Below are 25,731 nucleotides of genomic sequence, written 5' to 3' on the forward strand. Positions count from 1 at the left end.
GCTGGGGCTTTGGAAGCTCAGATACCCGGGCCCCAACCCTAGAGATTTGGGTCTTCACCGGTCACAGGTGCGGCCTGGGCTGGGGGGCTGGGGGTTTAAAAAGTCCCCAGGTGAATCTAAAATGTAGTCAAGAATGAACACCTGGTCTGAGGGCTTCCTGCTCCCCCCACATCTCCTTCCTCAGTTAAGTCCCTCCCAGAGTCCGCCAGGTCCCCCGGGGACCCCTTCAAAGCCTCAAGTTCAGCCAGAAGCCCTCTCTTCCATAGAGGCTTGCACATGCTGGTTCCCGCCAGGCCTACCCACCCTCTCCGGAGGCTGCTCTCACTTCGCCCAGCTCTGCAGGAGCTTCCCCTCTGGATGTGCTCTAGGCTTTGGGGAGGGAGAGGCGGCGGGGGGTGGGGTTGGTCTCAGGGACCCCGGGCTTCGCAGCTGACAGGAGAGTGCCAGGCAGAGGAGCAGCCCCAGCAAAGGCAGGGACAGGGCACAGAGCAGGGAGGCCTGTGGTTCCATCCTGCTGGAGCAGAGGCGCACGTCAAGAGGCTGGTGGGGGAACGAAGCTGCAGAGGCGAGATTAAAAGGCCCCCGGCGCGCCGTTTGGCAGGCGTGCAAAGGGCCGCTCGGGATGCGCTCCGGTCTTATCTGCATGTACACCTCCGAGCAGCCGGCGCGGGCCAGGTTCATAGCAGGCGCTCAATAAATTCTCACTGACAGGAACACGTCCCCTCCCGCCTGTGGCCTCGATCGGGGAGAAAGGCCAGTGTGGGGAAGCGGAGCCAGGGGCTCGGCGGCCCGCACCACACTCGACGAGAGAGGAGAGAAATGGAAGCGAGTGGCCAAGCTGAAATGTCACCTGGAACACAGATCCCTGCAGCTCGGGAAAACAGCTCTGCTGGCACGCCGGGCAAGGGGGGCCGGGCAAGGGGGGCCGGCCGGCTTCACGCAGCCCTGTGGTTTAGAGGCTGCTGTGTTGCCATAACACAGGTAATTAACGCGCTACCACCCAACCCCAGCCCGCTGTGGACTTCGAATAACCCAGACTGGGAATTCCAAGCCTTCGCATGGGGCCAGGCAAAACCTGCCTTGCTGGCTGACTCCACAAGCCCCTACGCGTTCCCGGGGCGAGAGAGAGCGCTAGCAGCCAGGTCTCACTCACCTGCGTTCCTCTGGCAAAGTAGGAGCCGCGGGCACCCACCTCTCAGGTAGGGGCTCTAAGCCCGGAGGCCCTTCCTCCTTCAGAGCAGGGGAGCAGGGACCTCGCCTACCCAAGGGTCGAGGGCCATCAGGGGACCCAGTGGGCTGGGGAGGTGCCCGGCTGGGAGGTGCAGAACGCAGATATGCCACAGAGTGGCGCTGTGCCAGCTTTGCTCTGGCTTCTCTGGCCGGCGATGCTGAACCCAGGGGTAGGAGGCTTCTTTGGCTCCGAAACCCCAAGGTTCCAAGGTTCTCTCGGGTGGATCTACAGCCTCTGACCTTGCCCTTGAGACCGGGAAGTTACTGAAGGCCATAGACATGGTTTGGCAAAGGGTGCTGGAGCTTCTGAAGGGGTCTGCTTCTTGCTGTGAACGTGGGTGCGGCCCCCACCTGCCTCTGGGCCTCAATGTGCTCACCCAATAGGGAACTGATTCCCAGTCTCCTCTGCAAGTGAGACTCACCTGGGGAACTCTGAGAGCTCCCCAGGCCGCGGCCACGAACCCGGCAGCTGTGGCTTTACTGGGTTAGGGAAGCCTGGTCACCAGCAGCTGTAGGAAAGCAAGCTTGGGGCATCTATAAACCCTCTTCAGCTGTGCCAAGCCAGGATTCGGTGAGCTGGCCCCCACAGGTCAGGGCCTGCGCCGTCGGGGACGGCCGAGCTGCCCTGCTCGGAGCCCGGCCTCACAGAATGACGGTGCCTGGAACCAGGACACCGGCTTCCCAGCCTCCCTGCCTAAGGCGGGGCTGACCCCGGGTCACCGCCCTGGCTGCTCACCAGCTCCAGGCTCCAGACCTGCACCGCCCCTAAGGTTCACCAAAAGGAAAATCCTGGCTGGCTCCCGAGGCCCCCTTCGCATGTTGCCGCAGTAGACAAAGTGGCCAAGGCCAACTCAGCACCCCCCCTTCACCCAGAGGTCAGGACGGCACTGATAGGGGGCCACTGGGACGCATCCGTGTAGCTGTTATCACAGAGCCCGGCCTGCAGACAGCTTCCTAGTCCCCGGGGCAGACGGGCGGGGTGGTGACTCCCCGCACAATCCACCAGCAGCCGCACGCAGATGACACACGGGCTGCCAGTCGGAGCCTGCGCCCTGGGCCCCCCTCACCTGTGGCAGGGCGGCTGAGTCAGGCAGCAGCCTGCGCCTCAGGTTCTGCCATCCCCAAAGGAGGAGGCAGCCCGTAAAGACAGGCTGAGCAACGCTTCCGTGGCCTGAGCTGAAGTAACACCAAGGGAGGCCCAGGGGCAGCCTGCTCACCTGGGCCCCCCCACCTTCCAGCGGGAGGAGGGGAAGAATCCCGGGAGAGGGCCCAGCCGGCCAACTGGGGACATTTCAAAGTACCCCAACAAGACCTGCTGCCCCGGAAATCGGCTTGTGGGGGGGGGTTCCCAGCCAGAATCCGCGGGGCCCTTTGTTCCAGGCTTTCACAAAAGAAGCGCCCCCCTTTTCATCTGGTGGTCCCGCTTTTTGTTTCCAAACCAGAGCCTGTGTGGGCCCCAGATAAGGCACTGCAGGGGTTAACAAGGGTTTAAAGTATTTTAGCCGCACTTACCAGACAAAGGCTAGTTTACAAAACAAGAGCCAAATCGACTCAACTCGGCCGGTATCCGCCGCCCAGCCGGCGGGCAGGTGCTCCTGCGCGGCGCACACACAGCCTTCCAAACTTAACGCCGGCGCTCAGCAAGGGGCCCCAGCGCATCACGGGTTTTTTTGGCGGGGGGCGGGGGGTCGCGGCAACGCTTCACCCAACCGGGGGAACCTCTCCTCCCCACGACCTGCGCCTCGACCTCCACAGCGCGCTAGGAGCGGTCCCCTTGTGCCCCCGCCCCCCAGCCCCGGAGGGGGACTGGGCAGTGGGAAGGGGGAGGAGGGACGGGGAGCCCGACTCCCGCTCCGCCTCCACGAAGGGAATTTAATTAGCCTGCTGGAGAGGCGGGCGGGCGGGCGGCCGAGGAGGTGTCTCTGGTGCTGCAATATAATTGAATCGGCTCCACTCGGTCGGGCCACTCGCCGCCCATCGCGCGCCGCCGGCCTGGGGGTGGGGAGGCGCATCCAGGCGAAGCAGGAAGGGCCGGGGAGGGAAAAAGGGCAGTGCGAGGAGGGGGCGGCGGATGCGATCACCTCCCACCTCCGAGGCCGGGGCAGCCATCTTCAGCAGGGGGAGGAGCAGGGGAGCCTCTCCGAGCCGACCCGGGAGCAGAAAGGGAGGAGCGGCGCGGCGGGGCCCGGGCGCGCCCTTGCGGGGCGTGAGGGTCGGAGACCCGGGAGGCGGCAGTCCCGCCCTCCCGGCCGGCTCCCTCGCTCCGGGGGAAGGGGGAGGGGAGCCAGACAAAAACCCAAACCGCGTGCACCCAGCGGGCGAGCGCTCCCCCCCACCCCCCGCCAAGCCGCCGCCAGCACCTGCCGCGGGGGCTCACCGCCGCCCCTCCGCTCCCTCCCCCGCCGCCGCAAAGTTTTCACTCCGGCTCTGGAGTGTAGACGGCTCACCGAGACCCCCTCCCCCCGGGCCAGCTCCTTTGCTCCCCACTCGCTGCACGCTCGTCAGCGCCCCTCGCCGAAAGCAACGACCGAGCCCTTGCCCGAGTCCCTGCCTGGAGCAAGGCCGCCCAGGCTCCGACCTGCCGCGGGCGGGGGGAGGGGGGGGCCTGGTCGCCTGCCCTCCCGCCCGGTTCTTATCGCCGCTCACACTCCGGGGGAAGTTGCCCCGAAGCCGTTGGCGGCCGCCCCCGCGGAACCCACGAACTTGGAGGAGAAGGGGGCGGGCGCCGGGCGGGGGTGGGGAGCGCGGAGAACGCCCCCCGCCCGCCCCCCGCGGCGCGCTCACCTTTCATGCCAGGGCCCCGCAGCTCCACCTCGGCTGACACATGCTGGAGCCACCGTCGCCCAGTGTTTGTCTAAACTGCTTATCTCACCCGGGGCTGCTCGGCGGTGGCGGCGGCGGCTCGGGCCCGCTGGGGAGGTGGAGCTTCCGGGGCCCCAGCCAAGAAACACCTGCTGCTGTCGCCGCGCCGAGGACACACCCAAGCGCAACGCCGCCCACTCCCGGGCCACTGGCTCGCTCCGGGCTCCCTGACCTCAGCCAGCGGGAGGTGTCGGGTTTCAGCCGCAAACACGCGCGCACGCGCGCGCGCGCACCGAGGGGCGCCCGGGTACACCCGCGCGAGCACACGCCCCTCCCCAGCCACGCCGGCCAGGTGAGCCGAGGACACGAGCAGGCAGAAGTGCCACTCTCAGGCTCCCGGGGGCCCCTGGCTCGACGGCTCAGGGGTCCCAGATACACTGGTGTCCAAGTCCAGCCACTCGATTCCGAAAGGAGAGAGTGAGTCGCCTCTAACACACCGGCCAAGCCAGCGCCCCTGAGCGTCTCACCACCGCTTCCGCGGCGCCCAGAACAGTGTCTGGCACAAAGCAGGCCCAACAAGGAGTGAATGGATAAACTCACGTGCTCCGGAGGGCTTTTGAAGAAAAACTTTCTTGGAGCCGTGTGTGTGAGTGTGAGTGTGTGGGGGTGCGCGCGCTGAAGGCGAGGATGGGGAAGATACAAGATAGGCTGTGTGCGGTTATCCTCCCCGCCCCCCAACGTAAAAGTGTTTGAGTGTTAACAAGCAGGGCCTGTGTGTCTTCCTCCCCAAATTCTAGGAACTCCCCCTTCCCGTTTTAAATAACTTTTGGGAAGGCCACAGCGCGGGGCCAGGGGTAGTTCTTGAAAGAACCCACGTCCCAGCGGCTGGAGAGTCCACGGAGGCGCCGCTCTGCCAGGGGGGTCATTAAGTAGCTGGGGTTGCGGTCAGAGGCGAGGCCGTCCGCCTCCAGAAACTGGCACGACCCACCGGGCTCCAACCCCAGAGCAGCGCCTCCCCATTCCTGGCACACACACGCACACCCCCCACCCTACCTCACCCAGGCACTTGACAGACTGGAATGACTCAGGGAGCGTCCTGAAATTCCAGGGCACCCACAGGCGGCACGGCGGCGAAGGACTGCGGGCCCCAGCCTCCCCTGCCCTGGGCTCCGCCCCGCCCCCACCGGCGGCGGGCTCGGCGACCAGCCTCGAGCCCACCCCCCGCGCGGCCCGCGGCTCCGGGAAGCGGCGCGCTCCTGGGGCAGGCCTCGCCCATCGCCCCTGGCCCCGGCGCGTTCCGGCGCTCCCGGCTCCGACCTCGCGCGCCCAAAGGTCCCATCGGAGCTCGGATGCCCCCGCGGCGCTCCCTCAACATGCCCTTTTGAAAGTCCCCTCATCTACAGCTTTCATACTTTGGAGCCCGGAGGCAAACCAGGACCCACGCCGCCAGCCCCCCGCCCCAAGCGGCCGCCCTAGCGCCGCGCTGCGGGTTTCAACTTTCCGCCGCCGTGCCAGCCCGCGCTTCTGCCAGCCCCAAACCTGCCCCGGGACATGCCCGCGCCGCGCTTGGCAGGCGCGCACGCAGCCGTCCCCGCGGGCCCAGCCTCCCCCGCCTTCCCTCCTCCCTCTCCCTCCCTCCCTCGCCGCGCCAGTCCGGATTGCGACGGGAGGGAGCGCTGGGCGCCTGCCACCCCCCATCCATCTGTTCCCGATGACGCTGGCGGGCCTGGAGCATTCAGAGCCCGCGCCAGCAGGGAGCAGAACCCGCCTGTGTGCCCGCTGGGGGGCGAGGGGCAGGGCCCCCAAGCCACCCACTCCCTGGATCCACCTTTCACCGAGCGCACGCGGGTCGCCCCCTCGCCTTGCACAAGGCTCCAGGCCGACCACAAACGAAAAGGGAAACGGACCTGCGAGGCCGGGACAGGGGGCCGTTACGCGCTCCTACCTGCGGGCGCCGGCGGCCTGGGCACCGCGTGGGAGGGGCTCTTCCCCCCTCACCACCCGCCGCGCTCCGGGCGGCGCCTCCCTCCCGCGGGCCTAGGCCTCCGCCCGACGCTTTAATTGACGCACCACACGGTGTCTCCACAGCGTGGCCTTTGGTAATCTATCCCCGGCAGTGGCCGGCAGATTCACCGCGGCCAGGGCGCGGGGGAGGGGGTGCCTCCTCCTCTGCCGGGAGTCTCGGGCTGAGGGAAGGGAGGGGGGAGTTAGGGGAGAATTCAACGGCCGGCCTAGGGCCTGGAAAACAATAAAAAAACCTCGGGGGCGCTTCCAAACCTTTCCACCTGGATTACAGTCTGCGGGGCGGGGGCGGGGGGGGGGGGAAATCCCTTGCAAATGAAAAAACTCGCACTTCCTTCCAGCCCTATTCCCCGGGTCAGGCCACCCCCAGCCCAGCTTCCAAATCTCTCTCGCCAGGACAGGGTCACTCTTGGGTCCCTTCCTTCCCTGAGGAGGCCCTGGTGGTGGTGGCTGGTGGGAGAGGGGCGGTCAAGTTTTTCCACCTGTTTGAGAAGGGCCACGACGGCCAAAAATTCGTGGGGTGGCCACTGCGGCTTATCATTTGACTAATTGTCGGAGGTGGCAGAGCCCTCCCTTGTAGACATCTGGATCCACCGCATTGCGAGGACAGCCTGATCCCCATTTCACAGATGAGGAAGTTGAGGCCAGAACTGCTCAAGGTCACGTGCCCTGGGAGCTGAGCCACGAGCTGCTCACACCTGGCGTCTCCCTTTCCCAGTCCAGCCCCCGGAGGCGGCGGGGAGCTGCAGGAAACCCCAGCGACCGCCGGGGGGCAGCAGCGAGCTGGCCGTGCGCGCCCTGGCCAGAAAATGCTGGCGGCCACCAGGCGGGCTGGCACAGGGAGATAGATGACACTCACTGTCAGAACGCTGGGCCGAGGAAATTAGAAATCCGGGAGCACGGCCTCCGAGTTTAAGGGTGGGAATTGCTCTCCTGCAGCCCGCACGCTCTCTGCTAACGAGGTCTGTAGCTTTCCTCCTAGTTTCTCGGCCACTCTGGGCTCAGGCTGGCCGCCCTCCCTTTTCCTCCAGGGTGTTCCTTTCCCTCCACAGCAGCTCCCTCCCCGAAGCCAGTGGTGAGCCCTTCCTGGGCCAAGCGCTCCCTTCCTGCACCTCTGCTCAGTCATTCCCATAGGCCTGGAAACCAGGCAGAAAAAGAAGGTTCAGGGTAAAAGGGCATGTTGTACCCAAGGCCGCCAGAGCCAATCCTTTGGGGGACTGTATGGGGGGGGGGGTGCTTCTAGAACAGGGATACCTGCTCTGACGACCTGTTCACCAAGGTCCTGCTTCCTTTGTGCCAGGGGCAACTGGATGCTGATGAATGCCTGCCTGTACCCCCAGAGTCGGGTCAGAATGAACCGCGACTCCAGAAACAAAAAGCGGAAATCAGAAGGCCCTTGCCTGGCTCTGAGCACCTACTCAGGTGGGGCTTTGCAAAATCCAGCCCGCCTCCAGGAGCCTGGAACCTGGGCAGTCTGCACGGACAAAAGCGTGCAAGAGCCCTCATTTAAGGAACAGGCCCGGGAGCCCCTTAAACTCACCCCCTGAGATAACTGACAGAGGATCTGCTGGCAATGGTGGGCATTTAGTCACTCAACAAACACACTAGCTTTCCCAGATACAGACCTGAAAATGCCAGGCCTGAGCGGGGAGGTGCTGATAGGAGGGGCACTTCAAGGCAGCAAGGAACTGGAAAGACAGGAAGGTGGGTTACTTACTCATCACCACCAGCACCCCCACCTGGGCACCTACCTGGGCCAGGTGAGGTTCCCGGGAGTGGAGGTGATAGGGTCAGATCACTTATCACTTTGTCTCTTGCTGAATTCTTGCTGCACTGCGACGAAGTGAAGCTCCTCGGAGCCCCAGAGGCGCCACCTAGCGGTCTCAGAGGCACTACCTGCGCCTGCCTCCACTGAGTCCCAGCCCCGGTCCAGCCCCTGCTCTGTGATGGGCCCTTGATACCTTGTCCTCTTGGGATCAGCAGGGCTCATGGTCTAATAACATCCCCCACCCTAAGCAGCTGCTCTTGCACAGAAGGGCTGCCTGTCACCATCATTTTTCCATCACCCCAGCCACCCCATTCAGCACCTGAATTGGCAGACAAGCGCCAGGGACCTGGGCTCCCGTGCCATTTACCCAACACCTAACATGTGCTGAGACTGCTCAACTCCTGTCATTTAATCCCCTCGGGCCCTGCAAGGCAGCCTCCAGACCTCCAGTGAGGAGACCCGAGAAGGTTAATTAACTTGCCTAGGGCACACAAATTCGATCCAAGCCTGATCCAGACCCCGGCTGTTGGCCCCGAACCAGGCACCATTTCTCAGTAGCTACCTGCTGCTGCAGATGGACCGGGCGCTGAGGAGTGGGGGGAAGGGGCAGGTGTGGCATCTCCAGCTGGCTGTAAACCATTCCCTGTTCCAGGAGGGTTGGGGGACCCATCACCCAAAGTCCAGCATCCTGGGCTTTAGGCAGTCCCTCTGCACGAGTGGTCCACCCGGCCCAAGGCTACCAGTGCAGAGTCCCCCGGCAGGGGCCTGCCCAGCCGCCCCCTCCATCCCCAGCCCCTGCTGCCCTGCCCTGCCCCCAAACCTCCATCACTTACACTCCGGACTCCCTTTCTCTCTGCAGCCGGCTATCAGTGGCTCAGAAATCCTCTCCATTCTTCAAAGCCGGGCTTAAATCTTATCTCTTCCAAGGAGGCTTTTCCCGTCCCCGCCTCTGGAACTCATCTCTCCAGGCACTGCTAGGCAGTAATGCGCAGGGCAGCGGGCCTTGGAGACTGGCGGGACGGGGGCGGGGGGTGAGATCCAGATTCCCAGGCCACCTCACACTGCCACCCTCAGGGGTGGGGGCCAGGAAAGCGCATCCTTAGCAAGCAAAGGGCAGGAGTTGGGGGGGGTAAATGGGCCCAGAAACAGTAGGTGCCCAGAGGGGAAGGGGACTCTGTGACACATCCCCGGTTGCTAGGCCTGCCTCTGCGCGGTCACCTCTCCCGCAGCCCCGCAGAAGGCATAAAAGGGGGGGGGAACTCCGTGGCAGCCCTCTCCCCCAGACCCCACCCCTAGGGAGGGGCCAGACCCGGGGTGGGGGTGGCGGGGACCTGGGGGCAGGCCCAGGCCTGGCCCGGGGACCTCTCCAGTGGCCAGGATCACCGCCAGGGCGCAGGAAGGGTTAAGGCCCGGACGACCCCGGGCGGCCGAGGTGGCAGGAGTCTGCCTCTTAACCCGGGGCAGCCCGACACTTCCTGCCCTTTCCGCGCCGGCTTCCAAGCTGCACCAGCTCACAGCTGCACTCCTTACAATCAGTTAACAGCTGTTTTGCATAGATTTTCAATTCTAATTGCCTCGCTTTGTGAGCCGCCGGGCCCCGTGAATGGGGAAGCCGCCGCGCGGCGAGAAAGCGGGCGGGGAGGGGGTGGGGGACACTCCAGAGGGGCTAAAAGGAAGCCGGGGTGCGCCGGGCTGGCGGCTTTTATTTTTCTTTTTTAATAAACGAATCCCCACTAACTGCCCCTGCCCCGGCTCCTGCCTCTCCCCCTGCAGCCCAGGATTGGAAGGGGGCCCCCCCAACCTTGGGAGAGACGCCCCCCCATGACCTGAGCTCCCTAACCCACCCCAGACACAGTACCCCGGCGGGGGGTGGGGGTGGGGGCCGCTTCCAGCGCTGAGCCGCCCGCGGGAGCCCGCGCTCCCCTCCCCCTCCAGCCCCCACCAGCCCCCCAGGCTCTCCAGTACCCAGATATGGGAAGCTAATTGGACAATAAAGTTGAGCAGCGAGGAAACGCGCTCTCTGGAGACAGCTGGCATCTATAAAAGAGAAATATTTGCATTTAAAACCTTTAAACTTTATACGGGCGGCCGGGCCAAGGCAGGGGGAGGAGGATGGAGGGGGTGTTCGGACCCTCAAGGGGGCCGGGGCTCCTCGGGGGAGGCCGCGCAGGCCGCTGGGGGTCCACAGAGGCCCTGAGGCTGGGAGCTCTGAACTTCTCCGCCACCGGCAACTCCCCCCTCCACGTCCCACGCCCCTGCTGCTCCCTACAGGACACCAGCCAGCCGACGACACTGGCCTGGGTGGCCTTGCCGTGGGTCAGGATGGAACCCCCCAAGCTCCCTGCCCACTTGGGAGATGGGGCATTCCGTAGGAGTCTCCAGGCCTTTCCAGGCCAAGCACACGGGGCTGGGGTCCATACCCCACATGGTGGGCCTGGCTGGGCTGCCGCCCACCCCACAGGTTCACCTGGGCAGAACCTCAGGGCACCGTCTCCAAGCTGTCCCTCCTCCTGGCCACCTGCTGAGCCGTGGTGGGGAAGTGGCCCCTAGGCTGCAGCTTCCTGCAAGAAGACAGCTTGCCAGGCGGGCCAGGGCTTCCCCAGGGCTTGGCACAGCTCTCAACTCGGAGCGGGGGAGGGGGAGGGGAATGGGGGTGGGGTTGCCACCTCATTGCCCGGATGAGGAAATGGGGGTTCAGAGAGGTCAACTGCTTGCGGGGGTGCTGGCAGGCAGCTCCCCTCCACGCTGCTGCTGGGGTGGGGGCCCAGTTTTCATTTCCTCGCATGCCTAGTTCCCATTTTTCATATTTGAGAGAACCCTGGCCCCATTTTCCTGCTGTCAACATTTGTTCCTGAGGCGTTCCTGAGGGGTCTGAGTTGAGCAGGCTTTTCCGGAAAAAAAAAAAAAAGCACTCAGATCCCAGCCTTGCATCCTCCCGACTCCCTGGCAGGCCGGCACCGAGGGGGTGGGCGGTGCAGGCTCCCAGCCTCTGCCTTCCAGGGCCTGAGCCGAAACTTGCAAGGGCAGGAGGAAGGGGCGGCAGCGACGAATGGGGCCCAAATCCACGGCGCACGCATGATTTTCAACCATGTCAATGAAGCAAAAACCACACCAGACACATCCCCTGTGGCCCGGAGCACTCTGTCCTCGCCCCTTCTGTTCCCACCAGGAACATATTTCCAATCCCAGCAGTGTCTGTCGGCTGGGCTCCTGGGCCGCCGCCACGTCCTGGCTGGGCGTGCAAGGCCCCCGAAGCTGTGCAACTGTCTTTGGGCTTCAGCACACCCTTCCGCCTCCCCAGCCACCAGACTCCCTTCTCCACCATCTCTTCCTGAACACGACTTCCTGGTCCTCTTTGCGGGACCCTCATTCCAGGACGGTCCAAAACGCACATTTCAAAACAGAGCATCTGCGAGCAGCCACCGGCCTGTGGGCAGGACATCAGCGCGGAGGGGAGAGGGTCAGGGGACAGACACCTGGGCTAAGCCTGAGTGACCACCACCTGGCCGGGCAAAGCGCCACCTGGCTTGCTGTGCCCCAGTTCCGCCAGCTGCTGACTTGACGTGCGAGCAACACAATCCACCATTCCCTGGGTTTAACGCGAGGACTAAACGAGACGGTGAACTAGACAGGGGCCTTGCACGGTGCCCGGAACACGGCTGGAGCGCAGCAGAATGCCTTATATTGGGTGTGAGGAGGACACGGATGGGAGGGAAACAGCAAATAAAACGGTTTTACGAGGAAGCAGACAGGCAGGGCGGCCTCGTAGGCAGCAGGGTGAGAGCAAGGCATCGGAGCCTGTGACGCGGCCTGGGTCCAGGCAGCGTGGGGCTGGCCTGCTCTCTCGCTCTCCGTCCAGGCAGCAATGTCTCTCCCGCCCTCCCCCCCCCAAGGTAGAGGTTTTGGGGAACCAAAGACCTGCCAGGAATCTGGCCAGTTCCTCCCTGAGCACAGGGCTGTGCTGGCTTCGGTACCACCAGCTGGTCACCTGCAGGTTCTGTGTAGCCACAGTCTTGGAGGAGCCAGAGAGAGGGCTGGCACCCAGCAGGGCCCAAGGTTCTTGGTTTTGTCTTTTTTTTTTTTTTTTTCCGGGCCACCCCCACAATGTATGGAAGTTCCCAGGCTAGAGGTCGAATCCGAGCTGTAGCTGCTGGCCACAGCCACAGCCACAGCCAGAGCCACAGCAACTCGGGATCCGAGCCGCGTCTGCAACCTACACCACAGCTCATGGCAACGCCGGGTCCTTCACCCACTGAGCGAGGCCAGGGATCGAACCTGCATCCTCACAGACGCTATGTTGGGTTCCTAACCCACTGAGCCACAACAGGAGCTCCAAGATAACATTTGGAAATTATACACTGAGGTTCAGGTTTTATTCACAAGTTTCACCTTTTTGTTTTGTTTTGTTTTGTTTTGTTCCCAGGCCAGGAAGCGAATGGGCATCAGAATAGTGACGCTGCTGAATCCTAAGCGCTACGCCACCAGGAACTCCTTACCTCGATTAAAAAAGAAAAAAGAAATCCCAAGCCAGAGTCCCCCCGCCGATGGTGGGAGAGGCCGGACAGGGCCCACGGCGCCCAGAACACCCCCACGAAGCTGCCCCGAGGACAGGCGGCCCCTGGAAACTCCACTTCCCGCTGCTCTAGACGCCTGGCCGCGGGGAAAACCTGTCAGGTTCAAGCCTTTTCTGCTTTCGGGGTGTTTTTCCGTGCTCGGCCCCCGCCCCAGACACACACGCTGAAGACACGCAGCACAGCCCCTGCCGGCGGGACCCCTGAGCCCTCAAGGTGCGGGGGGGGCAGTCACAGGATCCTTCCCATTTGCATTTTTTTGGCCCCCATCAACAGTGCTCAGGCCTGGGGGGAGGGCAGGCCGCCTGGCAAGGGCCAGGCAGCTGGAGGTCAGGACGCCAACCGGCACACACCTGTCTCTGGCTCCCGCCACCTGACCGCTGGCCTGGAGAGCAGCCAGCTGTGACCTGGGCAGGCCTCGGGGGACAGGGAGGGAGTGGCATGGGGGGCTGGCAGGGGGGAGCCAGGCCTACCTGAGGTCATCAGTGGCAAGGGAGCCCCCGGTCCTGGACCTCTGACCTGAGGCCAACATGGTCCCTGGGGGCCAGGGCCAGAGTGCCCGGGCGCCCACCCCCTGCCATACCCACCCGGCAGCAGGCACACTTCCGCCTTCCCAGCCCAACGCCCGGACAGAGAAATCTGGGTGGTTCCCTCAGCAGCTTCTCAGGACAACCCTTCTTTGTAAAAACTAACCAGCTGTCATCCAGCAGGTGAGGCGCTTTCCTTTCCCCCTGGCCTGTCAGCTCACAGGAGGGGGTGCCTGGACCCCAACCCAGGTAGCCGTGTGGGCACAGGCTGGGTAGACCACCGGGACAGCAGGCCCTGGGACAGAAAGTCACCGGAGGTCCCAGGCGCACCTGCGTGGGTCAGAGCTCAGGGCAAGGCCACGGGACCCTACAGAGCAGCCCGAGAAGGCGAGTTCTGGGACCCAGGCCGGCCGGGCCTGCGGGGTCGCCGTGAACACCCACACCACTTAGACGGCATCCTGAGCAACTTCTTCGGGGGGGACCCCATTCCCCAATCTTCCTGGCACATAAAAGCCTTTGAAGTTCCTTACGTAGCAACCAGCTCTGAAAAACCCGCATCCGCACAGGCCCGTGGGCCAGCGAGCGCATGTGCGGGTGTTCCTGTTGGGACAGAGTAAAGGGACAAAGGCCCCGAGCCCTCCTGGCAGGTGCCGAGGGCAAGACCCCTCCTCCTCCAGGGTCCCATCCTGGGCTGCCTGCTGCCACCTCCCTGCGCTCTGACCTCAGCTCCTACCTCTCAGGTCGCGACTTGCAAATCCAGGTGCCAGCCACCACCCCGGTCCCCGCCCTCCCCCACACAGGCCTTTCTAGAAGTGTCTTCACGCACAGGGCCCCCACTACACCTCTGCTGTGTTGCCTGCAACACTCCCTCCTTCTTGCTCCCTCCTTCTCTTCCTGCAGGCTGTACCTGCTGCCGGGGGCCCCCTCGCGGGAGCTCCTTTGTCTGCGGCTCACCTCCTCCCTCCAGCCCGGGCTTGACTTCCACCTCCTCCAGGCAGCCCTCCCGGATGTGGCTCTAACCTCGAGGGGACGGTGACCTTCCCCGCCCACGGGGGTTACTTTCAAATTCTTTACTTTCTGCCCTGCCCTTGCCCAGACCTTCCCAAGCCCTTGAATAAACATTGGCTGAATCCACCGAAATGAATGCAAAAAGCCCCTTCGAGGACACAAGCACTCATCAGCCACAAATGCTGTGTGCATCCCTCTTGCCCCCAAAACAAACTCAGCCCGGAACAGGATGCAGGAACCTTCAGGATGTGTGTATCCTCTCTTTCTAGAAGGCTGAGCGCCTCTCCAGCGTGGATGAGGCTGGGTTTTCCCCACCAGCCCGCACAGACGCCACGCCACCGCGCCTCCCCAAGTGCAAAGAGGCACGAGGGAAACAAATGCGGGGGGGTTGTGCTGGGGATGGTGGCTTTTTCTGTTGTTGCTGCTCTGAATGTTTCCAGATGACCTTAGATGATGTCGACAGAGAGGCAGGCCACCAGGGCGGGCCACCAGAACCTGCTCAGCTGCAACCCCCCACCCCCCACGCAACAGCAACCTCTGGCCCAGCGTTCCAAATGGTCTCCTCTCCCAGGAGTGGCAGGGACACGGGACCACGCTCCCGGCCCCTCCCCCTGGCCCACATCTAGGATGCCGGCAGCTCCCTGTCCTCCCCGCCAGCGCCCAGCGCCCCGTGCAGACCTGCCTGGCCAGCAATCCAAAGCCAGCGTCAGCGCCGCCCGGCTCAGGCCTTCTATTCCTGGCTCAGCCGGCAAATTGCTTGGTGACCTTGGGAAAGTCCCCACGCTGCCTGACCCCATCCGCCAGCTCCATTAATAACCGGAGGTGGCGCGGCAGAAGCAGGCCCTGCTGGAAGCCGCGTAGTTTCGAGGTGACCCCAGGTCTCTCTCTCCAGCCTTCGAGCTGTGGGAGGAAACGCTTGCACAACACCTGGAGGCCCTGGAGGTGGCGCGGGGAGCCTGGGGCGCGCGGTCAGGTCATGGCCTCGAATACTCCCCAGGGGGGAGCCTGCCCCCTGCAGCCAGAGCTCTGTCACAGGGGGAGAGGACGATGGCCACCGGGCCACCCTCTGTTACAGAGAAGGGCATCTCAGAGCCCTGCCCAGGGGCCGGCCGGGGCGGCCAGCTCACCTGCCTCCCAGGTGACTGGCCGGTGGCGCAGGGCTGGCTGGGATCTTAGAGGAGGAGGAGGGAGGGGGAGGAGGAGGGAGAGGGAGGGGGAGGAGGAGGGGGAGGAGGAGGGGAGGGGAGGAGGAAGGGGAGGAGGGAGAGGGAGGGGAGGGGAGGAGGAAGGGGAGGAGGGGGAGGGAGGGGGAGGGGAGGAGGAAGGGGAGGAGGGGGAGGGAGGGGGAGGAGGAGGAGGAGGAGGGGAGGAGGAAGGGGGAGGGGAGGGAGGAGGAAGGGGAGGAGGGGGAGGGAGGAGGAAGGGGGGAGGGGGGAGGAGCCCGGGCTCCTCGGTTCTCCCAGCGCCTCTGGCTGCCTCTGCCCACTCGGGGCAATTCTTCAGCTGCAGAGCAGGGCCCGAAAGGTGAAACGCAAGAACATGGGGTCACAGCTGGCCAGGGCAGCACCGGGACGGGAAGCCCGTTCTCCAGACAAACCCCACTGCTCTCGTAACCCACGATCTCCAAACTGGACTCTCCGCGACCTGACGGGCAGGTGTCATACCTCCACATCCATGACACTCACGCTAATTTGGGGGTGGATGCGGGTGGAACCCAGGAATCGACATTTTCAACGGGTAACCTCCCTCGCTTGGCCCCGAGGGGGTGCCCCGGGGCTCCCCCTGCGAGAACCGCCCCATTATCCCAGCTTGCTCTGTCATCTGACTTGTGGCGTGATCCTCTTTTAAAAATTAATTTTAATTTATCTCTTCCCCGCCTCTCTCCCCCAAAAGGATTCGAAGCGGCATTACCAACCTCTGATATGGAGACGTGTTTATTATTTTCACGGTTTCTGCAGGAAGCTCCCCGGAACTCGAAGGGGAATTATATTCAGAGAGAACTGGGTCCCCAGCGTAAGTCAACATTATTCATTTAACAACTTCTATCGGCGCATGGAGATGTGAGCGGGGCCTTACCCAGAGACGTCTCCTGTGGTTACGGGAAGATTTAATTCACAACATCCAAGAAAAATAATTAGGGGAGTGGGAGGAAGAAGGCAGTGGGGAGGGGCGCACAGACACTGCCTCCCACCGCCAGTTACCCGGAGCGTCCCCACAGCTTTGATTGTGGCCTGCAGGTCCCGCTCTGGGCACAGCTCAGGCAGACGAGGGGGGCAGCGCTTTGGGGGGAAGGGATCTCCAAGCTCCTTCAGACCAGCCACGCCACCCCTCCCCAGCGCTCAGCTGATGGGGAGCAGCCCCAGCCCAGAGCTGCCCGGGAAGCATCCCCCACCCCCGCCCCGCGCCCAGCCCAAGCCAGGATTCTCCCAGAAGGCTGAGCAAGTCCAGGTGAGGGCATGAGGTGTTCCTGCTGGGCTAGCTGCTGCTTCCTTACACGTGCTGTACCTGAACTTGGCACTTCCGGAAAGATCCAAGTTGGATTTTAACCTGCCTCGCTCGTTTGAAGGAGGTAGGACACAGAAAGCCAGACTCCTGGAGGCAGGGGTGCTCCAAGCCGGAGCCTGCTGGTGGGGGGGACCAAGGCTCAGAGACCACTCACCCCCTCCCCACGGTGACCTGGCTCCAGGGGCGGCCCAGGCCGGCAGTAATGATTTACAGTGGCCAGGGCACCAGAGGTAGGGCAGGGGGCCCAGGTGGGAGTGGGCAGCCCAGACCTTGTGCTGGCAAATCCAAGTGCAGCCCCCCAGGACCCAGAAGACAGGGACCTGCTACAAGGAACCTTCTGGGCCGTCGGGTCCGGCCTACCCTCTGAGAGTTGACAGTGAAGAAAGAGGAGATGGGACACACGCCTAGGAGGAAGAGAGAGAAAGGAAGCACCTTTCCTTGGAAACTGGTTCGCCCTGAAACCATCTAGAGTCGGGTCCAAGGAGCCACACACGCAGAGTCATTTTTATGTTTTCTGTTCTTGACAGGTACACGGTCTTCAAGCCTGGGGGCCATTACTGATCCATCCTCACCCACGTCTCACGCCCCCATCGTTCCAAAAGACAGAAGGCACTCCTTCTTCCGAAGGTCCCCAGATCTGATCTCAACAGCCCAGAGAGGTTAAGTCATCGACCCCAAGTCACACAGCACCACAGGCAAGATGAAAAGTCAAGTCTGATTCCCAGCTCAGTCCTCCAGCCCCTCCACCTACAGTGACTTCAGATGCCTGGCTGCTCCCAGGGGGTCTCCTGGAAAGCTGTAGTCTAGAAACATTACAGGCGTCCGAGACTATGCCCCCCCGGGGAACTGTTCTGAAGCCTCATTTCTCAAGTTAGTGACAGGGGTCTCCAGCTAAGACTCCCCAGGCAGGGGGACCATCATGATGGCGACAGAAGAGCGAAGGGATCCCTCCTGGGCGATGTGACATGGCCGTGGGTGAGGCGGCCGAGACCCATCTTTGGACAATGTACAGGAATTATAAATGGGTAGCTGCATGGACGGATGGGTGGCTGACTGGATGGATGTGTGAGTAGAGGGGCAGATGGACAGATCAGTGAACGGCTGGTGAATGATGGACGGACGGATGGGTGGGTGGGTGGACGGCTGATGGATGGATGGAAGGAAGAAAGAGATGGAAAGAAGAGACGGCGGATGGATGACAGATGGGTGAGTGACTGGGTGGACGGAGAGATGGGAAAGCAGAAAGGTTCTGTTTTCCAAAGTCCCAGCCACATGGACTGTGTCCAAAGTTTTCCCAAAAGGCCTCAGTGGGTTTTCAGGAAGATTCAAGTATTTTCTGGTCCATAAGACCCGGAAGCCAGTGAGCCAGCAATCTGCCCCCAGGGGTCCTCGGCCGGGAGGGCACCTCCTCCCTCCCCTGCTAGGTCTCTGCCTGTGTCTCCAGAAGGGCCTTTTGTCCGCCTGAAAGGAGAAGTGGAGCCCCGCCAGGGGACGGAGGCTTCCTGGGTTTCTGCAGATGCAAACCCCAGAAGACTAGACACACGAGGCCCGTGGGCCAGGCAGCCTGGGAAAGGGCTCCTGTCTGGGGGGGGCCTGTCTGTCCTGAGCACAAACACAGCTGCCCTGGAGTCAGGGTGTCCAGGCTCGTATCACCCGGGGTTCCTTTGCAAAGCTCCGTCTTCCTGGGTCCTCCCCACTGCACGGGGTGGCTCCTCCACGTGGGCCGCCCCATCATCAGCGGTCAGAACTGGCAGTCATGCACCCCGGCGACCGCATATCTGGAGCATCTGTTCAGCACGGGTATCGCGTAACGGTCTTTCTCCACGTCCTCTAAGGCCCCACAGCCCACAGGCAGGGGCAGTTATGATCCCCGCCATACAGATGAAGTAACAGGCTCTGAGAGGTCACAGGACTTGCTCAAGCTGCACAGGGAGGTCTAGACTCACAGGGAAGAATGTGCCACCTGATGCGCAGCCCGCCGGAAGCAGCGCCACCTGTGTTTGTTGAATGACTGCTCGATAGAACGAGTGAAGAAAGGACCATTGATTGGAAGCAGGTCCCCGCAGTCATCGAGGGGACTGAGGCTGGGTGGAAGTGAAGCGAGAGGGCCCCCACCTCGAGACCCAGCCAGCCTCGGTTCCCTCGGAGACTCCTGGGCTCCCAGAGCAGATGGAGCATCTGACTGTGGCAGGCAGGGACATCAGCGGGTTCTAACCTCTGCCCACCTGCCTCCGCCAGCCCCCTGGGACGGGGCCCGGGCCCTCCACAGCGGGCCTCCTGCCCTGGCTGTCAGGGCCACTCGACAAACCGCAGGCAGGCCAGGCCTCGGGCAGCCCCTGCGGGTCGCCTCCTCCCCCGGGCTCCTCTCCTCCCCCGCTTTGCTGCAAAGAAGTCAAATTTGCCACTCGGATGCATTAACCAAGCCGGTAATGAATGGCGACTGTGTGGTGCGGCTGCTTGGAGAGAGAGAGAGAGACGCAGGCCAGGCGCAGACCCCAGCAACCGGGCAATTTTCCAGGCTCAGCTTCCGAGCCCCTCCATTGGAGCCCCTCCCGCTCCCCCCCCCAGCCCCCCCCACCGCCCCCCATAAGAGAGAAGCAGCATGCTCTGTCATCAGAACCGCATTGTTCTGGCCAGAAGAAAAAACGGGTCCAGCAGATGGCAGGTGTAACAAAAGCAGCTTGCTGTGGCCAAACCAATTATTTATCTAATTATGATTTACCACTTAACCACATGATCTTTCTGCAGAGTTGTGGGCAATTAAAACCAGGGTGACTATGTGGATTATGCAAATGGGCTGGAGCCCAGCGAATAAAATTGGAGATTAGACATTCACACAGGCAGAAGCTGGCACAGGGCAGCCCCCACCCCCACCCCCGGGGTGGGGGGAAAGCGGAGGAGCCTGGGGGAGGGGAGGCTGAGGGGCCAGGCTGCGGGGGGGGGGGGGTCAGGAAGGGAGCAGGAAGGAGAGAGAGAACGGAGGGGATCTGGCTGTGGGAATCGGCCCTCCCCTCCCCCCTCAGGCCTCCCGGCTGCTGGAGAGATGACATCAGGTCCCCAGGAGAGGGGAAATCAAGGCAGCTGGCGTGACAGGAGGGGCAGAGAACCGCGGGCCTGGGGAGGGACACAGCCCCAGGGCGACCTGGGGGCCAGGCTGGACAGGGCGAGCCGAGGCGCCAAGAGCCAAGGCCACGGGCAGCCACCCTCCAGGACTGTGAGTGGCGCCTGGGGAGTCCCTGAGCGGGGGAGGGGAGGGGACTTGTGGGTGACGTGCCAAGGTTCTCGGCACGTTTGCAGTGAATTATCTTGTTTTCTCCTCACCATCACCTCGAAGACACGGCACCAGGGGCCCCGTCAGACAGACTCGGAAACTGAGGCTTGATGGCGTTCCTTGCCCAGGTGGCCCGCACGGTGGCCTCCCTGCTGGAGAGGGCAGAGCAGGCCATGTTCGTCCTTCCCCGAGCCTGCCCCTCCACGGCTGCCCCCCCGAGAAACGCTCAGCCGGCGGCCTGGTGAGGCCAGGTCTGTTCAGGTAGGTGGCCGCCACCAACAGGGAACTGCCAGACGAGGACACCCAGGATCCGTCCCAGCTCCAAGACAGACCAAGCAGCTGGGTGACCCCAGCCAGGTCACCTGTCCCAGGGCTCACCTTCCAAACAAAGGCACCAGAGGTGATAACTCCATGGTGACTCTGCCCCTCTAAAAGTGGGGGTGACAGGTACCAACCTCCAGCTGTGAGTCAGATCTCCCCGAGACGGCGGAGCAGAAGAGGAGCAGCCTGGAGGGAGAGGCGGCCGCGGGGCTGTCCAGGAACCCGCTTCCCTCTGTTTCTAAGAAGAGCAAAAACTTGCAGAGCACCGGAGTCAGTCCTGCTCCAGACGCTTGAGGTGTCTACCCCGTAAGCCTCCGAACTACCTTATGAGGTGGTGCTACCTTTATTCCCATCTACTGGGACACAGAGAGGGTAAGTAACTTGCTCAAGGTCACACAGCTGGCAAATGGCAGAGCTGGGGTTGCCATGCGTGCATTCGCTCGTTCATTCACTCAAAGAATAAACATTTGAGCAGCTCCGAAATGCCAAGTGTGGGGCTGGAAGCTAAACATAAAAACCAACAGAAGGTCCTCGTCCCTAGGACCTGTGTTCTGATGCAGGGACATTTTTGCACCTGCTGTAATTACGTGGGGGAGGGGCTACTGGACAGAAATATTTCTCCCTTGCTCCCCTGCAGTAACAGTGGACAAACCCTTCTCCCACAGAACATTCCCGCAACCCAGGGAGGGGTCAGAAGAGGCAAACCACGTGGACAATCAATCCCTAACATGGGGGTTTTTTCCTACCAGATCCGCACTTTGGGGGGGTGGGGGGAGGCCACTGGCCAAAGTGCCGCTTAAATTGAAAGAGGAATTAGTTAAAATTCAAAAAAACTTCAGTTCCTAGGTCAGGCTAGTCCTCGTCGATAGCCACACGTGGCCAGTGGCTGCCAGTGTGGGCAGCTCAGATCTAGAACATTCCATCATCTTGAAACGCGGCACTGACGGCGCTGCTCCAGGGTACGGTGTGGGTGGGTGGGAGCTTTGTCTGTTTTGTTCATGCCGAACCCCCAGCACCTACAGCAGTGCCTGGCTGATCACTTCCGGAGGGAAAGAAGGAATGAGAAGCTTCCGTAAGAAGGAGGAGGCAAATGCTGCTGTGGAAAAGGCGAGGCCGGAGTCCTGGTGAGGTCTGAGCGCTGAGAGGACAGCCGCCAAGGCCAGGGTCCGCCAGCCCGGGGCCCATCTCCAGTGGCCAGTGGCCTGAGCCCCTGCACCAGATGCCCAGGGCACCTTCCCCAGGACCCTGATCCAGTGAGGCCACAAGGGGGAGAGGGGAGGGGGAGGGGGCATCTTCACCAAGATGCCAGTTCTGGACGGAGACGCAGCCCCTGGGAGCCGGGCAGAGTCAGGGATGCCTTAGGGATGCCCACCTGCTGTCCCGCCTCGGAACTGCCCCCTAGCCTCCTCCCCTCCTGGATCAGGGCCCTCAGTTCCAAAGTGGGGTCCGGGGGTGGGGGGCACAGAGAATTACAGAGTTCAAGGAAAACGCTGGCTGAACAACCCAACTCCTGGGGTGTCTCCAGGAGCCCTGGACTAACACTCGGTGAGAAGCCTGCACTTCGGGGTCAGGCGTTTACCCCCAGGTCTGACAAAAGCAACCAACCTTCCAACCAGGGACAGTCACGATAACCCCAATTATGCCAGGACATCTGGGGTCTGGGACCCTAAGGCGTCTCGCGCCCTGGGAAGAGCAGGCAGAAAGGCTGAGCCTATGTCCCGCATCCCTGCCACTCCCCCTCTCCAGCTGGGATTCAGGTGGCCCTCAGGACACAGGCTGTGGCCCCGCCCTGCCCCCAAATCCTAGGGCAAAGGGTCTGTCCCATAGGCCTAGCTGAAGCCCCGCCAGTGTCCCCAGAGGGCACTCAGACACATGCCACCCTCAGTCCAGTTCTGCGAGCCTGTCCCAGCCCCCAAGAATGCCACCCTACGCCCCCACTGCCAGCCTTTGCAGGGCACGCGGTCACCCCAGGGGCCAGTACGTCCCCATTTCACAGGCTGGAAGACAGGTTCCCAGAGAACAGAGGTGCCGAGGCCCAAAGGGCCCATTCCAGGCTCGAAGGGACAGCCAGGCTCCCGTGTCTGTGCCCGCGCCACACTCACACACTCACGCCCTCTCACACACATGTTCGATCACACAGTACCTCCTGCACAAGTACTGGGCGCTATAGACGTGACTCCCTCGGAGAACGCGGGTCAACCAAGAGCAAGGACCCGCCCCCTTCCAGAAACGCCTGGGAAACTCAAACCACCAGGGTTTGGCTCTGGCTCCTCTAGAGTTCTTCCAGAAACGCCCAGGCCCCGCCCCCAGCCGGCCACGCCCCTCGCCGCCCAGGTCCCGCCCACTGGGTGCCCTGAATCGCCAGCCCCCAGTCCCGCTCCACTGTCACCCAGTTCAGTCTCACAAGCGGGCCTACAGTTCAGTGAGGGAGGGCATGGGCCCCCCACCCGGCCCTGTCACTAGGAAAGGGCCCCACGTGACCCAGACGCCACCCCGGCAGGCATGGGTCGCCTGCCTGGGCCTCGCGCCCTTGGGGCAGACACTAGCACACTCCCGACCCAAGACGAGCCATCGGGGGCAAACTTTCGCTCCAGGCCTGGGGGGCGCTGGCGGGGATCTGGGAGGCGGGGGCGAGGAGGGCCTGGGGGTCAGGCCACCCGTGCCCTCCCGGCGCCCGAGGGCTGGGGACGGCCGCGGGGGGGCGGGGGGCTCCCTCCTCTCCCGCAGCCCACGCCCCCTCCCCGGGGCCCCTCGTGACAAAGGCCTGCCTTCCTCCCAGAACGGCTCGTCCTCATAACGGCAGCGGCGGCAGATTCCGCCGCCTGCCCGAGTTGATAGGCGATTTATGCAGCCTGCAAAGTCGGGAAATACAGAAGTATTCCTGATAATACTTCTTGTCCTACCAAAGGTCACGGGCAGGGCCCATCAATCCCGCGAAATAAAGAAGGTCCCGGTTTTGCTTGTTCTTCAGCGGAGGAGGAGAAGAGCCTTTTAATCGCCTCATTTGGAGAGCTGGCTGGGGTTGTATGTCATCCAAATTACAGATTCAGCATTAATTGACCAGATGTGGGGGGCTCTCGCAGGGCCCCGGAGGACCATAAAGCCATTCCCACACTGGTAATTAGCAGACAGAGCAGCCCAGGCTGGGCCACTGGCCCCCAAGGCACGCGGGGTTGGCTGGGGGTGTAAGCACCGCATGCTGGGGGGGCACTGGTCACCCACTGAGCATGTGCAGTGTCCCATCCCGCCCAGGGCCCCCAGGGGCTCAGAGGCCGGCCCTCGCCGCAGTGGGACTGAACACCTGCTGCCCAGGAGGGGACACGACATCCTGAAAGGTGGGTGGAGGGGGCCTTTCTCCCTAGCAAGTGCCCCGCGTGCATCTGGGATGCAAGTAGCCAGCTACAGAGCAGGGGCCGCGCCAGAGAAGTGAAGCTGGAGTGGACGTGACCCGGCCACCAAAGGGGTGGGCTCAGGCGACTGCCAGGGGTGGATGGAGAGGGGAGGGGGGACGGCCTCCGCTGCGGAGAGCCGGGCGGACCGCAGGTGACAGGTTAGAGGGGGACGTCTACAGGCATGCCATCAAACTCACAACAGGTCCCACAAGCCCAGAGGCTAAACAGGGTTCAAGGCAGCCCGTCTGCAGAGCCATAACCCTTCACTCACCCAGACCTGGGAGTGCCTGGGAGGACCCAAGGGAGAGTCCAGGAAGGCTCCCCAGCCCTGCCCCTGCTGGCTCCGTGGGGGCAACTGGGGCAGGAGCCGGGTGGCACCTAGGAGACCTTCCTGGGGTCCCGAAGCCTTCTCCACCCCTCCCTTGGCCTCTGCTCAGGGATGGGGCAGATCCTACAGGGGCGTGACCCAAGAAGCCCCACCGCAGCCAGGTGTGTCACCGGACATACCTGGGCCGAAGGTGGGAAGCACACCAGCTCGTCCCCAGGACCCCTGCAGGTGCGTCCTCATCCCCCGCCCTCCCCACTTAGAGCGCGACCACCCGGAGCCCCACATGCTCGATCAATTCTGCCGTAATGTGTTTTATGAACATGCAGATGGCATGGCTAGGGCCAGGGGGAAGGTTTTACCTTGGGATAAGAAATTAACACTGGCAAACAGCAAATTTACTGCATGTATTTTCACTTTCCTAATACCAGCGCCATCTGCTAGCAATTGGGGCTCCACATCGCCGTTTTCCCCCTTTATTTCTCCCGCCTGCTCTTTTTTATTTATTTTTTTCATTTTCCGCAGCCGGGCCCTCCAGATGCCCCCAGGGGTGGGGGTTTCATCACCCCACCAGCGAATCCAGGCTGTGACCAGCACCCCACGCCCACCTGGACCAAGGACTGGCCCTCCTTCTGCCTTCTCTGGGCTGTGAGTGGTGGAGGCGCCCCCCCTCCCAACTCCATGCCCTGGAGGGGTGATGGGAGCCCCAAAGAGAGAGCCAGACTTTAACCAAGCCATGCGCTGAACAGAGGCAGCTCCATAAACCCAGCTACATCAAGACCCCTGGCAGCTGAGGGCACTTTTTTCTCCCTTGCTGCTTGCTGGAATTACTTAAAATTAAAGAGTTCGCTGCTGTGCGTTCCACACGAGCCCCCACCAGGCAGGAGGAGCGACCTGGGGTTGGGGTCTCGGGGCATGGATGACACGTGTGCTCGCCTGAGAGGGGCCAGCTCAAAGGGTCTTCGCAGCGACACACAGAGAAGGCAGCACCTCTGCACCCCGCTGTGTGGCCAGGCCAGGGTTTTGTGTGTGTGCGCTGGTCCCAGGGGCGGGGAGGGGACGGTCTCCAAATACAAGGTCGCGGAGCAGGACGCCAGGCACCAGGACGCAGCCCCTTTTGGAAGCAGCTGTGACTCTTGGCCACGCAGTCTGGCAGAGGTGGGGGGGATCCATCCTGGGAGCCCCTGGAGGAACACACACCCCAGGCCAGCTGGTGGGGAGCCCACAGGGAGACAAGATCAGAGAGAGGAGGCAGGGGAGCCGGGCCCCTCCCAGCAGGGTCAGGACACGCTCCCGTCTGAGGGGTGGAAGCAGCCCTGGATCCGAGGCCACATGGGGGCGTCAGTTACAGGCTGAACTGTGGCCCCCCCCGCCCGGTGATGCTGAAGCGCTCACCCGAGGACCTCAGAACACAGCCTCACTGGGAAGAGGTCACTGCAGGTGTCAAGAGATGGTCGAGAGAACGGCGCGCTGGAGAAGGGTGCGCCGGTAATCCGATGACGGGTGTCCCTATAAAAAGGGACCCTTGGGACACAGACACACGTAGAGGGAAGGCAACATGTAGAAACAGCCGTCTCCAGGCCAAGGAAAGAAGCCTGGGACAGACCTCTCCCCCACGGCCTCGGAAAGACCAGCCCTGTCCAGAGCCACCTTCAGCGGTGACTTCCGGCTCCCAGAGCTCACAAAGGATGCTTTCTGTACGTTAAGCCACGAAGTTTGTGCTGCGTTGCCGTGGCAGCGCTGAGACGGCCGACCAGCCCTTCCTTGGACATCAGACTTGAAATAAGTGAGCACCTTGGAAAGCCTCGGCCTCCTTGTCTGTAAAGTGGGCATCATTACTCTCCCGTCACAGGTCATGGATGGAAGTGTTATTATTGATAATAACGGCCGTTTGATGTCCTAGGCACGTCACGTTTAATCCCTGCAAAGCCCTGCCTCCCGTCATGAAGTGGGTTCTTCTATTGCCCCCATTTTATAGGCATGGCAACG

General features: G+C 62.7%; 1 protein-coding gene across 11 annotated transcripts in view; it reads right to left on the minus strand.

Moving 5' to 3' along the window:
• Positions 1–25,731, minus strand: part of GSE1 (Gse1 coiled-coil protein) — a 413,470-nt gene that overhangs the window by 49,361 nt on the left and 338,378 nt on the right. Inside the window, exon 1 of one of the 11 annotated variants that reach the window (XM_021093714.1) lies at positions 4,015–4,260. The exons of the other annotated variants lie outside the window; for them this stretch is intronic. Coding sequence (XP_020949373.1) covers positions 4,015–4,021 — 7 coding nt within the window. The 5' untranslated portion in view covers positions 4,022–4,260. Of the gene's footprint in view, positions 1–4,014; positions 4,261–25,731 lie in introns of those variants that run through there. 11 annotated transcript variants of the gene reach the window in all.

This window comes from Sus scrofa, chromosome 6 (assembly GCF_000003025.6).
Source record: "Sus scrofa isolate TJ Tabasco breed Duroc chromosome 6, Sscrofa11.1, whole genome shotgun sequence".
NCBI lineage: Eukaryota > Metazoa > Chordata > Mammalia > Artiodactyla > Suidae > Sus > Sus scrofa.